This window comes from Platalea leucorodia, assembly GCF_965183815.1.
Source record: "Platalea leucorodia genome assembly, chromosome: 3".
Classification (NCBI taxonomy): Eukaryota; Metazoa; Chordata; class Aves; order Pelecaniformes; family Threskiornithidae; genus Platalea; species Platalea leucorodia.
In genome coordinates, this window is record NC_138825.1 from 111,220,187 (window position 1) to 111,237,325 (window position 17,139).

General features: G+C 38.1%; 1 protein-coding gene across 1 annotated transcript in view; it reads left to right on the plus strand.

The window, feature by feature from the left end:
- Positions 1–17,139, plus strand: part of TAF1B (TATA-box binding protein associated factor, RNA polymerase I subunit B) — a 50,216-nt gene that overhangs the window by 21,440 nt on the left and 11,637 nt on the right. The window contains exon 9 of the mRNA XM_082306716.1: positions 15,567–15,714. Coding sequence (XP_082162842.1) covers positions 15,567–15,714 — 148 coding nt within the window. The remainder of the gene's footprint in view (positions 1–15,566; positions 15,715–17,139) is intronic.

Consider the following 17,139-nt stretch of genomic DNA (forward strand, 5'->3'; position numbering starts at 1 on the left):
CTTCGGTGCGGAGTGTTTTAATCTGTATGATGCTTTGGATTTATTTTACTTGAGTTGGAGGAGTGTATACCTTGCACACATGCGTGCACACATAAATCCTCCCTAGCTTGGATTATTAAATTTCTTTCCTCTTTTATTTGGGAATGAAAAGTATGAACATTGAGAGATGATCATTCTTCTCTGTGCTGTCTGGAAACTTTTCAATTCTTTGGTTTCTTCTCTTACTGTATCCTATAGCTTGTATTTTTGTTCTTTTCTTTTGTTTCTTTCTTTCTTTTTTTTTTTTTTTTTTTTAATGTTGCTTGGTTTTGTTCTTGGCAGCAGTTTTGTATCCGTATTGCTCTGCCGCTAATCCTTTTGCCATCCATCTTTCTATGTCAGCTTCAGTCAAATCTCACTTTTGCTAAGGATTTGAGAGATCCAATTTCTGAAATGAATTTGCCAAGATTTTCCTCTGGTATCAAGGATGCTTTTGTTTTGCTTCTTTGTTCTGCACACTTTGCTTTCCAGCAGAGCAGTTCTTGAGTTTTGAGTAAAATTGAGTTACGGTCTTCCAGTGAGACTCTGTGTAATTTTTTTTTATTTGTGTCCCCTTTAGCTATCCCGTAGCGAAGGAAAAAGATTTTTCAGAGCAGCAACACCAGTAGATTGTGCTGTCTTCCTTGTGGGAGCTGGAGCTTCAGTCGTCTCCTCTTCTGACCTTATGAAGGTTGCTTGACTGACAGGATATTTTTAGCTTCCATTTTTCCCATTGCTATTGTATTATTTTGTTCGGGATCCGTGCCAAGCTAATCATTCTAGAGTTCCTGAATCTCCCCTTTTACATTTTTTTTAAATACTGCATATTAATGTGGAGAGTCCTTTGATGTTTAGAATTTCTTAAGATTATTTAAAAAACAACATTTGTGTTTCAGAGAGCTCCTCAGTTATTTCCTTGAAGCTTCTTGTGTGTAAATTATCTGTGCCTCTCCTTTGTAAAATACTCAGTTTTATCAGATACTGGTTTGCTTTTTTGCAGACATAATTTTTCTCTTCCTTACATATGATTTTAATGAGATGAAACCATATTCTTTTTCCAGTTACAGAACAATCTTGCTTTTTCTTCATATTTGTTTCATGACTTACCCATTTACCTGTGGCATTGAAATTCAAGGGTTTGGGTTTTGTTTTGGGTTTTTTTTTTTTTTTTTTTAGTTTCCCTGCTGCTTACGGCTTAGTCGCCTTTACCTCTTCCTTCATTGCAGAATATCTGTAGTGCTGTTTCTTCCCTTTTTTTTTTTATCCATGAGATTGTCCCTGAGCACTATGCAGTCAAATCCTCCCTCTGCTTCAAAAGGAGGATCTTTTATTTGTGGTTTTCCCTGTATCCCATTATCCCACAATAAAAAGAGGGATATGACAGACCTGTCTGGGAGCGTAGTGACCTACCAGGACTGTATTTGGAGAGGTCTAAAGCAAGTGCTTTCGTATCTAGGAGCTACGCATTTTTGTATCGTTTACTATCCTACTTGAGAACAAGTTTTAAACTCTGGACTTGTATCCTTGTGCAGTACTACCCAGTGTGGGACTTGTCTTCCAGGTTCAAAATGATGATGTAATGTTAATCATTTATGGTACAACGTGGTTAAATGTCGCTGAGTTTTACTATGGCAAGAAGGTTAAAGATATCGAACCTCAGACTTAGCCCCTCTTTCCGATTCTCTTCGTTACAGGCAGCATTGCAATTGGAGTACGGTTATTAATACTTGTGCTGTATAAACATTTTGTGCCTTGTGACCATCTGACGACTCAGTTGCTCGGTAAAAACTGGTTTGAATTAAATGGGGATGCACCACAAAAATGTATTTGAATCAATTCAGCATTGTTCAAGCATAGTAAAAGCCATTTTGTTTTGTAAATTTAGCTGACAAGTTTAAGTAGTTTAAGACGCCTCCTGATTTTGATTTCCCTGTGAATGTTGGGGGCAGAAGAACTGTCAGGTAGCCTGGAGGAAAACAAAATTTGAGGGTTTCTCATGGATTAAGAAAAGAAGATTTCTCAGTATTTTAACGATTACCTGCTGTATACAACCAAAACTAAGACTTGGTTTGACTCTTCAGTTTTCGAGGCTAATGGCTCAATTTTAGAAGTAATTTGGCATTCAGTCCTCATTAATTTCTAATCGCCTCTGCCAGCTTGTTATAAAATGTGAGGGGGTTCATGTAATTTATGCTGCTAGGATTGGTTGAATAATTTGGCGATGTTCTAACCAGAAGCGGCATCAGTATTACAGGCTTCTTGAAAACTAGTTCTTTGAATATATAGTACTGAATAACATGTGAAAACTGTCTATCAGTGCTGTATCTAAGTGTATTGCTTGGCTTATTCACATTGGAAACACCTGTTTGCGTTTTCTTGTTAGATACTTTGAGCTGCTTCTGTTTTGTTTTGTTTCCTGCAGTCAGGAGCATATCACAAATTGATAAAATATTTTACTGTGTTTGAAGTGCCTAAACTTAGATAGGATCTTCTTTGGGAGGCTTTGAAAAGTAGCTACCTCTCTCACTTACTGAGAGCATTTTCACTAGATAATTTAAATGTAGATACTGAAGAAGCACAGACAGAGATTAGCAGAGGGACTGTTATTAAGAGTATTGATGCTTCTCTCTTCTTACCTATGCTCAGCTCTTTTCCTGGTGGGCTGGGCAGGCTCATAGAGTTTGCATGCTACTTGCAGTCACGGTGGTAATTCTTCCCACCTTGAACCAAGAACAAAGCCTAAATGCTTTTTCATCATTCTTTCGAATACAGAAAAAATGAGTATCTTCTCACATAATAAAACAGATGAGTGGTGAGCTTTATGCACTGCTTTATACTGTGTGATGAGCACAGGGAAGAGTGAGGTCTGTACTCAAACCATGAGGTGCTGAGGGACGAGCACGATGTCTGTGAGAACGTTCTTACTTGGGGGCGGCTGTAGAGCACGCTGCTCCTATCTGCCCTCCTGCGTACGTAGGGCCAGGGGCTAGGTATTCTGGGTAAAGTCTAGTGGTGGCATAAGCTTATATGAAGTAGCAATACTGACCACTGGAGATCCCTAGAAAACTCACGATGGACCATTTTTAGCATTGCTAAAAATACGGGTATTTGTCCTGCTCTTCAGGCGAATGCCTCCTTCAGGTTTGCTGGTATCGTTCCTTGGTTACTACCCTAAACTGGATGCAGTGTGGCTGAGTGCTTTTATACAGCAAATGATATTTCATTCTTTGTGATTGTTTTATATAAAAGATGCTATTTATGGTACTATAATTTCATCAACTTAAAAGCAGAAGGATTAGCATTTGCTTCATTACAGAGTTTGGGTATGTGAATAGAAGTTTATAAACTTGACAGTATTTCTTAAGTGCTTGTGTTTCTTTAGTTGTGGGTGTGGATTTAGTCTCCTAATTATAGTACTCTTCTAGGAGGGGCAGATGAAGTGAATCGCTGTTCTAGGGCTTTACGTTTTTTGTCCCACTGTCTAAGGAGGAGTGAAATTCCTCTGTATACTTTTGTATTCTGAATAGTGCATGAGGTCACTGTACTGAAATTCTTACTGTGGGAATGATTTAAACCATTTGGTGACTGCTTTGGTATTGCTAATTTGATAGGTGACAACAATGCATTCTCTAAATTGGCATTACTGTTTTGAATGCTGATGTGTTAAATCATTTTCTAGTCTGAAAATGGTTTTTAAAATAAAATGGTCTGCTGACCATTTTTTATGAGTAAGCCTTGTAGGAAAAAGTAAAATGCATATCATTGATGCAAAAAACAAAAAGTCCCAGTGTAAACAAAAGTATACCTACAAGTTGCTTAGTCTTCATCATTCTATTCAGTCTTGTTTTTTCACTCTTGTTCTCTTCTTTCTTGGCAAAATTCTTAATCCTATGTTATGAGCAGTTTGGAACAAGTCTTGAAAAAATGCCACCCTCTTGATCAGATTTATTGGGGAAAAAAAAAACCCAAACCAAAAAAAAAGGCAAACCTGCCCCATTCTGCATCTGTTGAAATATGTAATCTCTGGGCTTCACAGTTATGGGAATACAGATGGAGAAAATACAGCTTGAAATTTCTCAAATTTTCTTCCTGTCCAACAGTTGAGTTAAAAAAAAAATCTCGAGTCTATTTGGAGAAAACAACATTAAGTAAAGAAAAACTGAGTGGGAAGGAGACCTTAAAAGACAGATGCAATGCAAGTTTTGGTTTTTTTGTATGGCATCATTACAGTGGGTAAGCATTACATGTTAGTTTTCGGTTTTCTTTAAAAAAAGATTATAAGTCATTGACCTACAAGCTGCTATTAGAACACACAGATATACTTTTTTCCCACCAATCTCTGTTTTGTGTCCAAGCACACCCATGAAGTACATGTCAATCAACATATTTGTCCATGCTATTATGTTTGTTAAATAGGAAGAGATTTTATTTTTTAAAGAATAAAATTCGTAGCATTCTCTGAAAGCTGGTGTTATCAATGCTATTATGTTCATGTACCAGCCTTAATTTAAACATCTGTGTGATATTAATTATACATGTTTCTTTAATCCCTTGATGATGCTGTGTTCGAACATGCTGTTGTTGTAGCCCAGCTACACTGGAATTATTTTCTAATAACTCCTGACTTCTAGTAAAGAAATGGAGATCAGTTTTGTGTTAATGTATAAATCTATCATGCACCCATATTTTAAATACTTCATGGATTTCTGGTTGGGTTTTTTTTTTTTCTTTTCTTACCCTCCCTCTTCTCAAAGTTATAGAAGAACTAAGAGGTACAGAGAGTCACAACAGGGATCATCAAATGTAGGGACAATTTTCCTACAAGAAACAATTATCTACTTACCTTTCAACCTAAAGAAGAGGTGACTGAGAGGAAGATGGGGTGATAGTTTGTAGAACGTGTTTAGGAGGCAACTGTTCACTGTCTCTTCCAGTACAAGGACTGGGAGGTGTCAGAAAAGGTTGCTCCTCTGCAGGTTCAGAATCAAACAGGAGGAAATGCTGCTTCATACATTTTGTGGGTAACTGGTGAAACTCCTTGCGGTAGGATGTTCTGGATGTTAAAAGGGCCAGATAATGACTGGACAAATGACACGAAAGAAAAGGTATCTGGAACTAAAAAATGCAGAGATCTCACTGCTGACTCAGCCACAAACAGTGTGAAGCTGGACAGATACTTGGTAAAATGTCATTGTGGCTTGCTTGGTTCCTGAATTCCTCCCTACGCATCTCTCTTGCTCGCTGCTGGATGCAAGGCTAAATAGATCTTTTTGGATTGATGTGGTACAGCCACTTTTTTTTCTGTTCTGGGATTTCAGTTACGGTTTCACTTTGTGGTTTTTGTGTTCTGGGGAGACTTTTTTTAAGATCGTAAAACTTCGTTTTTCATTAACTAGTTATCTCACAAAAACTCTTTTTTAAGTCATAGTTCAAGCCTTTAAGTTAGGTGAACTAAATACCATCCTTTAAAGTTTCAGATTTAGAGATCTGGGGATGTTTCTTATTCAACTTGAAAAATGCTGAGGAATGATTAAATCGTGAAGTATGCAAAATCATTGCTTAAAACGGCTATCTCTAGCCTATGGCAAAGAATCCTAAGCAATGAAAACTACCCAGTTTTCTTAAGCAAAAACTTTGCTTTTTGACAAAAGATTTTGCATGCTTGTATTTTTCTAGTGATCCTTTGGTTTGTTTTGTTGGAGGGACTGAAGGAATTGCTTGTTTAAAAATTCACAGTGTAAAATTCTTACTCTTAAGTAGCAGTGATGATCCCAATGCCAGGAGATAGAAGGAACGCTTGCAAGAAGTCTGGCCTAGAAACGTGGCAAGACGAGAAATGTGAAAAGCCATGTAAGAGTAAATAAATTCTAGGTCATGGGGAGCCATCAGATGGCAGAGATGGCAGCTTAAGGGTTTTTGTACTTTATCCATAATATTTCTAAACAGACTTCAGTTCTGTGCAATTTTTCTTGGCCCTAAAAGCACAGGTCTTGGATTTGTGCGTAGATTAAGCTAATACTAACTTCTTTTCATGTCTTTGAATAGCAATTACGGTTTTAAAGTTAAGCATATGGAATTTAGGAATTACTGGAATGAATTTGCTTTTAGCTGAGACTGATGTGTAAGTGCACTAGGGTGTAGTCATTAATCACTTCATCTCATATAGTTTCTAAACCAAGATAGCGTCTTAGTTTAGCATGCGGAAAATAATGAGCTGCTCTGTATATCTTTTCCTTTTCTTCATTTAATGTGGGAGTTTAAGCCTGCTGTAGCACACGCCGTGTGAAGCCAGCAGCGTTGCAGAATATTTGGTTCTTCCTCTTCTTTTGATGCTGGTCATTCCCTCTCATCACGCAAGGGTGCCTTCAGCTGCCCGGTGGCAGCTCAGGGCCGGGCTCTCAGGGGTGGTGTTGTGCTGCTCTATCACAAGGTGGAAAACTGGGACAAAGAGACCTGCCTGAGGCAACGGGGTGGGTTTGTGACACCACTGTGAGGAAACCCAAAGATTTCCTAAACCCTGTAAAGTTGTCCCAGTATTTAATTTTTTTTTTTTTTTTCCACACTGGCTTTTCAAAAGGATTTTGTATCACTTAATAATCTACTACTGGCTAATACCTGTGTCTTCAAGTCATCACGCAGCTCATAGGAAACTGCTGCTGTTCGGATTGTCTCACACTCCAGGTTTTGGTGGATCGCGTATTTATATTTTAGCTTGGATCTGATTCAAACGAAGTAATTCCTGACTAAATCTATTAATAAACTCATGAATGCAGGTCAAAATGTTTGCTTTGTTTTCTCCCAGAGTGTTCAGACTGCAATGACAATGGCTTTCTGCTTCCCTGGAAAGTGTATCCACCAGACTGGCTTTTAGACACGTTCCTCTGTTCGTTGAGGTCCTTTTCTAAAAACATTCAAGGTCTGATCTGTAAGAGCCTCTTTTCCTGACTAAAATTTGGATGAGCTTAATTGCCATATGATTTTTTTTTTTTTCTTTTAGTGGTAACTATTTAAAGAATTCAAATTAAGACAGAAGCCGGTCATTCTTGTTCATTTTAAAAAAAAATCTTCTAAGAGGTATAAAATTCTAGCCATACAAATTTTGCTAATCAGCTATGCTGCTTTTACTTTCCAAAACAAGCAGCAATTCCTGCTTTGGTCTCCTGATGTTTTGAGATACCTTGTAATCTTAGTTCTGTTGGCGGTGGGTGTCTGTCTATCTGTGGGATTTTTTTTTTTTCTGTCTAACTCTGTATTTTTTTGGTGCATTTTAACAGGTGCATGCAGTACTTGTTCAGGACAGAAAGTAGTGCAGAATGAAAAGAAGCAAGGGTGAGGCTTTTATTTGAAAGAAAAAAAAAAAAAAGAGCTGAGGAGGAAGTTCACTGCTGAAAGGGTTATTGTAATCAAGTTTATCATGGGAGCTTGCTGTTGTGTAACAGAAACTCTAGCTTGTCCATACCTGTCTTAAAGCATTACTTAATGAAGAAAGAAAACAAACCTACCAAAATATTTACGAAATTCAATAAAATTTGTTCCCAAACTCTTAAATTTCAGTACATTATGACAGTTCAGCTCCTTATTGGATTACATTTGTAGAAAGACTACATTTTTTTAGAAAAGTGATATTTGTCAATTAGCTTGTGAGCATGATCAGGCTAATGCTGAAGCACATGTCTCTGTTGGTTTAACAATATTGAAACTCATTTATTCAAAAACCACTTTAGCCAGAAATTATGTAATGTACAAGATGTCTTCCTCTGAAGGTAGCATATTAAAAGGTCTGCTATGCATCCAACGAAAATCTCTTCTCTCTCTTTTTTTTTTTTTTTTTTCTTTTTCTTCCTAGTAAAGGAGTACATCTGTATTGGGTGTTCAGTTAGTCTTTTCTCTTGTGTGTGGGTTGCTGGCTCATCCACATGCCATCTTGAATTCTTCTGTAAAAACTGCCTTTGTCAATTTAATGCAGTCTAATACCCTAGCACACCTAGATTTTTTTTCTCTCAAAAATGCATAAACATTGATTATTGAGTCATCTTCTAAAATTAATCTTTTTTTCTATACAAAGATCCTTCTCAGTTCCTCTGCAGCAATGATCAGGAGTAATTTGGGATTTTAAGATGTAGTAGCTGTTTCAGCTGAGACAATTATCAAAGGGGAGAGCAAAAGAGAGGCTGCCAGTGTGACTACTTCTATGATTTTCAAATGGTATCTTGACCACCTTTTTTTTTTTCTTTTGTTTTTTTCTTTCCCTCTTCCTCTGCCCATTTGCTGCCAGGCAGGTAATTTGGGCAGCATGTTTGCCTGGCTTCAAGGTGGACAAATTGATTTCATTATCTTGTGTTAACCTTTCAGTTATCCTTTCTGCTTGATGAGAGGCTTGTAAAGCAGCAGCTGTAAGTGTGTGCTTGGTCTCGTTATGTTTTTTCTAATGGAAGAAGTCTCATGAGATGCATATTTCTTAGCAGTTATCTAAATGGAGTTGTAGCAGTTTCACCCGTCTTTGTTCTTGTCATTTGGTTTCCTTTTAATAATTCCAGGCACACCCTCTCGCTGTTACATCAGCATCTGTATGTGATTCATGGATATCAGGGTTTGAAGAAATGTATCCGCTCGTTTAGTCCACATAAAAATGGCTGCACCAAGTCGGACTCGAGGCTCACCGAATCTGATCTTCTGTTTCTGATAATGACCTAGGAAGGGATGTAGGAGCAGGGTGCAGTGGCTCTCCCCACTGTACTTTCACGCTCACCAGCAATTCACAAGCCTGGGACATTTCTACGCAAAAGTGGTAACAGTGCTTACAATGCCCAGCCTTTACATCATGTGTGTCTCTTTTGTATACCCTGTGCTCTGGCAAGGAAGGCGTTCATGAAAAATTTAGCTTGAGACTACATTAGTTTTACTATCTAACCTAGCTGGGGAAAAAAGTATTAGTGAGTGCTGCTTATTTTTTAAAGTTTGTATTCATAATAAAACACACTGTTCAAGCACATTTAATTTGTGTGTGATGGCTGTTGCATTAATTTGCTGCTGTTCCAGGTGGGATGGTGATGGTCCCTGGGAGGTGGACAGAGGTTAGGCAAGGGGGAAAAAAAAGATGTTTACAAAATACATATCAGCCAGATTCGTTGGTGTGTGTTTGTATGGGAGGTAGCCACATTGTGTGCTGTGAGAGTACACACAAAACATGAAAAAAAATCTTCAGTAATCTAGGAGTTTGGGCTAGCCAACGATGTTAAGGATGTAGTACGTAACGATTGGTTCACGAGGTCATTTTATTCAGTTTTAAATACTAACTTGGGTGCAAATTTCACAGCTGATACAGTTATTGTCTTTATTGTCAATTCTTTTATGTAACCTACATGCACTGCAGCTGGCGTCGTCCCACATCAGGCTTATGCTGCAGATGCCCAGATATATCTGAACCAGTTGAGCAGCAGAAGCAAAGGAAGGTCTTGCTTTACGCAAGGATTGAACCAAAATTCTGGATCATGTTGTAAAAACCCCTTCTCCAACCCTCCTAACTTGATGTTTTCCAAATCTTCAAGTTAAATTGCTTTCTTAGTCCATTTCCTGAGGAGTTTGGTATACTCTTGTTCAAACTTTGTCTAGGTTGATGTGGTCATCTTAAAAATGATGAAGCCTTGCTGGTTTTTAGATAATTCCAAGCATACCCAAACTCTAAATGTCAAAGATTCCCAGAGGCCTACAAAAAGCCAATAATGAAAAAGTGAAGTTGGACTTTATTAGATTCCAGTATTCAATGGTCATTAAAGGAATCACCTAGGAAAGATGTCCACTGCTGAAAATGAGCAGCACAGGTGAAGGCAGAGCCTTGGAGAATGTGCAGGCATGGGAAGAAAGGGTTCTCGGGATGGAAATTCACCGGTAGAAGGGTGATGAGGAAGGGAGCTGTGCTGCGAAAAAATTACTGAACAGGAGAGGAGGATGGAAGGGGAAAAATATAAAGGGAAGAACTTAAAACAACTCTATGATTAATTCTTTTCAGAAAGGATAGAACATTATCACAATAGAATAAACTGAAGTGTGAATATGTAAGTAATGGCTGCTGGGATATTGTCCTGATACAGGAGAAGGAAACAACCTATACAGTCATCTAAGAGGAGAGTCAGTCAGACCACATTTAAAACAAGAAGCTATGGAGCCTGCAAATGAATCTAGAAAGCCAGCCAATGCATACTGTTTTCCACTTGTTGATCAGCAACATTCTGATATTGTCCAAACAAGTAGGAGAGGCTGCAATCGTGGCTTACCCAAAACAATTACCTGTTACTGTGATCTGATTATCATGCTAATAGTTTGGCTCATCAGCTTCTGAAAACCAGCTTGTTCTTTTCTAATACAGGTGAAAAATTCCATGTAACTTTGAAAGATAAAGGCAACCAATTTAAATAGTTAATGAATATTTATCATCATGAAAATCCTGTTCTAGACACTTCTTCACCAACTCAACAGTGTGTATTTTGTCCTCCTATGCTCAGTTGAAGATGGGGGGGTTGGGGAGGAGAAAAGAGAAAAATGTTCTCAAGTAGTAGTCATCTTTCCTACTGCTTTCTGGAGAAAACCTGAAATTACTGTATTTGTCACATGTGGGAAAAAGATACAGAGACTTTAAAGACAAAACAGTTAAGTTCTTGGTAACCTCTGTACCCAATCTAGACAAGCTATAGACTCTGTCAGCGTTGTTGATCAGCCTTGAAGAAATCCCAGCTTGCGAAATACCTGAAAAGGCTAGCAGGTGGCATAACTTTAGAGGAGTTTTCTGTCAGTCTTCCTGAAATTATTAAGTGCCCTCAAGGGTTTGTAACTGAGTTTTATATGTGGAGTGTTTCCCAGGTTCTCAAAACAAGGTGAGAGCTCAGTAGCTCCATGTGCTGATGGACAGGGGAGTTGTCCTAATATTTAGCACAGAAATACAACTTGAAAATATGTAACGCAAAATTTTTTAATTTATGATTGGATAAGTGAAAGTTATACTTGGAGAGTGTGTGGCGTATGACCTAATGCTGTTCCCCTCTTGTCCAAGTACTCCTCCCTTGGGGTTTAATCACGGGGTGCTGGAGGCAGAGCTTTTTCACCTGAAGGAGGGAGGCCCCAGCTCTAGATCTTGCTTTCCTCGTTGATTTCCTGGTTGACTTTCAGTGCAACTTGTTTTATCAGGTTCTTTTCTTCTGGCAGAGATACATAGCTAGGTAGAAGGTGATAAGTTTTATTAATTTCGAGGCTGCTTGTTTGCTGTATCTTGCTTCTTCTTAATATTGTCCTAACATTTGCTACGTAGGTTGTGTAGAATTTGGGTGTTCTTTCTGTTTTAACCCTCCCAGTATGTATGAAACTTTGCAGAGTAAGGGGTTTGCTGTAGGAACTCACAGCTCTTTTGGAATTAAACAGAGTACGAACAGGGTATGTAGTGACAGGTGAAAATTGTCAGCGCTTGATTGCTGAAACACTCTGCAGTCCTCAACCTTTCAGCCGTCAGCCTTTTGCCATGATGTGTCCTACTGAGATGTGATCTGGCGTTGGGTTCAGTTTACGCTTGCAGTTCACAGTTCAAGAGATTACTGCGCACTCCTGGAAGTGTGGTGTTCGGTTCAACTTGCATCGTCATGACTCAGCGCTGTGTTGTAGAAACATGAGTACTACGGTGAATGTTTTTGAGCTTAGGGGGTCAAGCCCTGGAGAGAAGCAATTGATTTGGTTGATCTTTATGGCGGATTAGTATGCCTTTCCTAGATCTGCACGTCCAGTTGTGTTTACATCTCTTTATGAACACACATAAATTAAAAACAGTTTTTGTCTGTTAACATCCTCTCTAAAATAGCTCTCAGTATTAATTTTTTATTTGTAGTTTTTGGACACTTGTTTGATCTTCCAAAAAAAAAAAAGCATCAGTTGTCATTGCAAAGCAAAGAGTGATTTCTAGCGATTCTGAAAAAGAACCGAATTGCCTTCTCTAAATTGCGAACAAAAGCTTTGAAACAAAAGTCGGTGTTGGGCTTGAGGAGGAAGGGATGATTCACTAGTACCTAGGATAGGAAAGCAGTCTCCTTAGCCTCGTGCAGTCAGAGAAGCTCAGATATGAGGTGATATAGGTGCCTACCTTGAGCCCTCCAATTAAGAGCTATGTTCCTTATAGTGCCTCTGTGTTAAATTAGACTGTTCAGATAACTTCATAGGTGATAGTTTAATCTTTGAGAATGGAAATGCTTCAAATGACTGAATTCACGTGTCTTAAGTTATTTTCATCTGTGATATATTATTAAGAAGCTACTAATTCAACTGCTTTTCATTAAAGGGAAAATGTATTTTCTTTATATCTAATTAGGAATAGCATTTATGTGATGCTTTTATTTGAATTATGTGGGACTTTAATTTTTCTCCAAATACACTGAAGAGACGTTACATATGATTCAGGTTTTGTTCCAGATTGTTTTGGTATTCAATTTAGCACTGCTTTTTAAGAGGAATGGAAAGTACCGTGAGCCTGGTCTTCTGTAGAAGTCTGGTAATGCATGTTTTTCTTGTTTCTCAGGACAGTCCTGTAGCAGTCTAAGTGAATTTTTAACACTGTTTAGAAAATATAATGAACATGATACAACTTCCTAACTGTTACAAAAAGTTGCATGTGTAAGAGTGACAGCAGTATTATTCATTTGCTTAAGCATGTGTTCACGCAGTTAAGCAAGTCTGAACTGCGGTCTGAGGGGAGATCTTTTGAAAAAAGAAAAGGAAATGTTGGCAATCATTCAAAACAATAAAATTTGAGCACTGGCTACACAGCTTATATTAAAATAGATGAAACCAAATGATTGAATAAAAATGCATTATTTCAGTCTTACTGGTATTGTAAACATGATTGCTCTGATTAAAAAAATCTGGTCTAGAAAAAAAACAGAAGCCTGAATCTGTGCACGAAGTGTAAACCCCTGCTAAATTCCTATTAAAGGAAAGTACCTTATGCACAAATTGACTTGATAAATGTGAATACATGATAAAGTGCTCTGCTGAATTAGAACCACTAACACAAGCAGAAAGAGCATTGCTTTTTATATGTTTAAAATGGTAAAGTAGCCTGAACAACTGAAACTTACTGCTTTAAGAGGTAAATTCAAGTAATCATTTAAAATATAAAGAATTAAGAATGTTTAATAAAAACAGTTAAAGTATTAAGAAATGAGGGTTAAGTCTTACAGTCCATACTTACGCAAACTTCAGGTCCTGCTGAGTTCATTATGAATGAGCATGTCAAAATCTGTTTGTAAGTTATATTTTCCTCTAGTAGGAAAACCTCAGTAGAAATTGGGAGAACTTTCTTCATGCAGTCAACAGTTTTGAAAAGAGAGTTGCAGATTTATTTTCATGAATAAATATGCCAATATGGAATTAGATTTTTTTTTTTTAAAAAAATGAAATTATATTAAATATTCTGTGAAAAGGTTCTAGAGAACATGGGCCTGCTGCTGAGTGGGAATGGGGACATGGTCACAAAAAACAAGGAGAAAGCTAAGGTGATGAATGCTTTTTTTCGCCTCAGTCTTTGCTGATAAGACTGCCCTTCAGCAGTCCCAGGTCCTTGGAAACCAGCGGGAAAGTCCAGGGGAAGGCAGACTTACCCTTGGTGGAGAAGGAGCAGGTTAGGGAATATTTAAACAAAGTGGATGTAAAAAGGTTCATGGGCCGTGATAGGATGCAGCCACAAGTGCTGAGAGAGCTGGCTGGTGTCATTGCAATGACAATGCAATTGTCAATAATTTCTGAAGAGTCATGGTGACTGGAGGAGTTTCTCGAGGACTGGAAGAAAGTAAACATCACCCCTGTCTTCAAGAAGGGCAGGAAGGAGGATCTGGGGAACTAAAGGCCTGCCAGCCTCATATTGATCATATTCATATCAATAAATATTACAAATAAATATATAAATATGATAAATATGGAAGGTGATGGAGCAAATAAGTGTGGAAACCATTTCCAAATATAGAAGGTCAAGACGGTGACTAGGAGTACTCGGCATGGATTTATGAAGGGGAAATTGTCTGGCCAACCTGATAACCTTCTATGATGAGCAGAAGGCTTGGTGGGTGTTTTTATCTTAAGTAAAGCTTTTGACACTGTCTTCCACAACATCCTCATTGACAAACTGATGAAGTTAAAAACTAGTCAAGTGGACTGCAACGTGGATTGAAAACTAAGCAAGTTTGCAGACAGTGTGAAACTGGGAGGAGTGGTTGACAGACCAGATGGGCGTGCTGCCATTTAGAAGGACCTTAACAGGCTGGAGAAATGGGCCAACAGGAACCTCATGAGGTTCAACAACGGGAAATGTCAAGTCCTTCACCTGGGGAGGAATAAATGCAGACACCTGCCCATGCTGGGGGCTGACCAGCTGGAAAGCAGCTTTTCAGAGAAAGTCCTGGGAGTCTTGGTGGACAAGATGCTGTGAAGATGAATGTGAGCCAGCAATGTGCCCTTATGACAAAGAAAAACATCATCCCGGGCTGCATTAGGCAGAGCATTGCCAGCAGGTCAAGGGAAGTGATCCTTCCTCTCTGCTCAGCACTGGTGAGACACATCTGGAGTGCTGGGTCCAGTTCTGGGCTCCCCAGTACAAGAAGACAGGGACATACTGGAGTGAGTCCAGTAAAAGGCCATGAAGATGATGGAGTGGAGCATCAAGGAGGGAAAATGACGAGAAGCTGAGAGAGCTGCCATCGTTGAGGCTGGAGATGGAGAAGACAAGACTGGGGGGGGGGGGTATGATGTGTGTATGAATACCTGACAGGAGGGTGCAAAGGAGAAGCACCAGATCCTCCTTAGTGGTATCTATTGACAGGATGAGCGGAAATGGAGACAAATTGAAATACAAGAAATTCCATTTAAGGATAAGGGGAAAAAAAAACAAAACAACAAACCTTTTTACTTTTGTAGAGTGAGGGTGGTGAAACACTGGAGCAGATTTCCCACAGAGCTTGTGGAGTTGCCATCTATGGAGATATTCAAAATCCAACTGGACGTGGTCCTGGGCAACCTGCTCTAGCTGACCCGAGCAAGGGGCTTGGACCTGATCTCAAGCACTGCCTGCCAACCTCCACTCTTCTGTGGTTCTGTGATCTTTTAGCTCTTTAGAGAGTTCACCCTCAATTGCACCCATTTGGGTTTTTTTCTTTTTTGTTTGTTTGGGTTTTGATTTTTTTTCCGATGCTCTTTCAGTTTTGGAGCATCTGGAGACATACTGATCACTTCACAAAAAAGGTAGTGGGTTGGCTGCAGGTCTGAAGCAACGTTTTATTTGTGGTGGTGTTTTTTTTTTTTTTAAATATATTTCATGGGCTTTAAAACTAGCACGTTTCACTTTTTCTCTACAATCTGGTTCCATTCTTGCATGTGTGTTTAGTCATACAGAGTGCTAAAAGAGTCTGTATAAATAATTCGGTATTAAATAATACAGAATTTAAAATGGATAACTAATTTCAAATCAAGAACAAGTATGGTAATAGAGCAGATGTATAACAGCTTCTAACCCTGTCTTTCAGTCATGGCCTGTATATGAGGAAGTATACAGCAAAATGCTTGAGCTTGCAGCGTTTTTAGACCTACCTCGTTTTCCAGATATAACAGACAGCTGCTTTCTTCATCCAGACATGTTGTGCATGAAGTACTTGATGGAAGCTAATTTACCTGGTAAATATTTTCCCAAACCCGAACTGATAAAATTTTTCTTTGGTTTATTAAACTCTAGCAAAAAAACTTGAATTACTACTTTAAAAATGCCTGCTCTTTCTCTTCTAATTTATACCTGTTTAAGCTTGACCTGAAAGATAATTTCTATAGAAAGCACCTTCATCTAACATTTAGAGGATGTATTATAGGCCCAGATATGCAGGGGCACTCTGGTGCTCACTCTCTAAGGCTGTGGAGTGGATACTTCATTTCAAATCTTTCAGTATCCATGTGAACTAAGAGGCACTAGTTAAAGTCACTTGACTTATTAACTTTAGTTAAATGATTCATGAAGTTGCGACCTGATTGCTTAGTACTGGATTGTCATATATAATAGTGAATATATATTCTATAATATTGCATATTAGCATTAATTTCAGTATTAACAAGTGATGCTGTGAGACAAATCAGCCGCTGTCTCACTTGATTTCCGATTTAGTTTTGAAATTGTATATTGCATAAATATTGAAAATTTTTGTTTATCCTAAAATTAAGTCTTGAATATTGAATTGCCAAAAAAGACCAGTAAGTTGTAGTTTGTGAACTGTCTGTTGGGCTGCCATACTTCCTATCAAATACCACTGTCATTGAAGATGAGTTATACAGACAAATAGCCTGTAAATTAATATTTTTTTTTTCCTCAAAGCATTCCAGCAATTAATAGTTTGGGGGGGTTTATTGTCTTATTTTGCAGTTAGTTACGTTGAATAAAGCTACTTGGCTTTTCTGTGTACTCACAGTTGAACGAGGAGAAGACAAACAACACATTTAGGGCTAAAATTCCAGAGTAGAAATTCTAATTTTGTAGTTTTACACCAGTGTTGCACTAGAGCCTATAGAGGATCCCATTATGTTTCAGATTTTGAAGTATCAATTGAATCAAAGAAGCAGCTGGAAATTTGGCATTTTCAGATTTATTACAGAGAAATACAAAGCTAAGTACTCTTTGAAAATTACTGTAAAAGAAGACTATATTGTCCTTTACTTTTTCCTTGCAACTAAACTTTTTATTATGTAGAAGCATTTTTTTACAGTTTGAAGGACTACTGATGTTGTCTAACAACTCCTAAAAAATAAATTAAGCAATGAATTGGCAGTGCCTCTTAGGACATAATAATAATAATGATGAAAAGGCCATTTTAAGTATCTGAAATAAAGAAAATATACTGACAGTATTCATAAGAAAATTTGGTTGCCAGATTTTGTTTAACTTTTACTGTTATGTATGAGAGGATTAAAAATGAGTTCCTACTGAACTCTTTGTAAGCAGCAAGAGAGTATAAAGTATAGCTGGATTAAGGTTGTACTTAGTCATACATTGCTAACCTTTGTGGAATCTGATGGTGATGTAATCAACTCCTGCATTTCTTGCTGAACAGGAAAAGT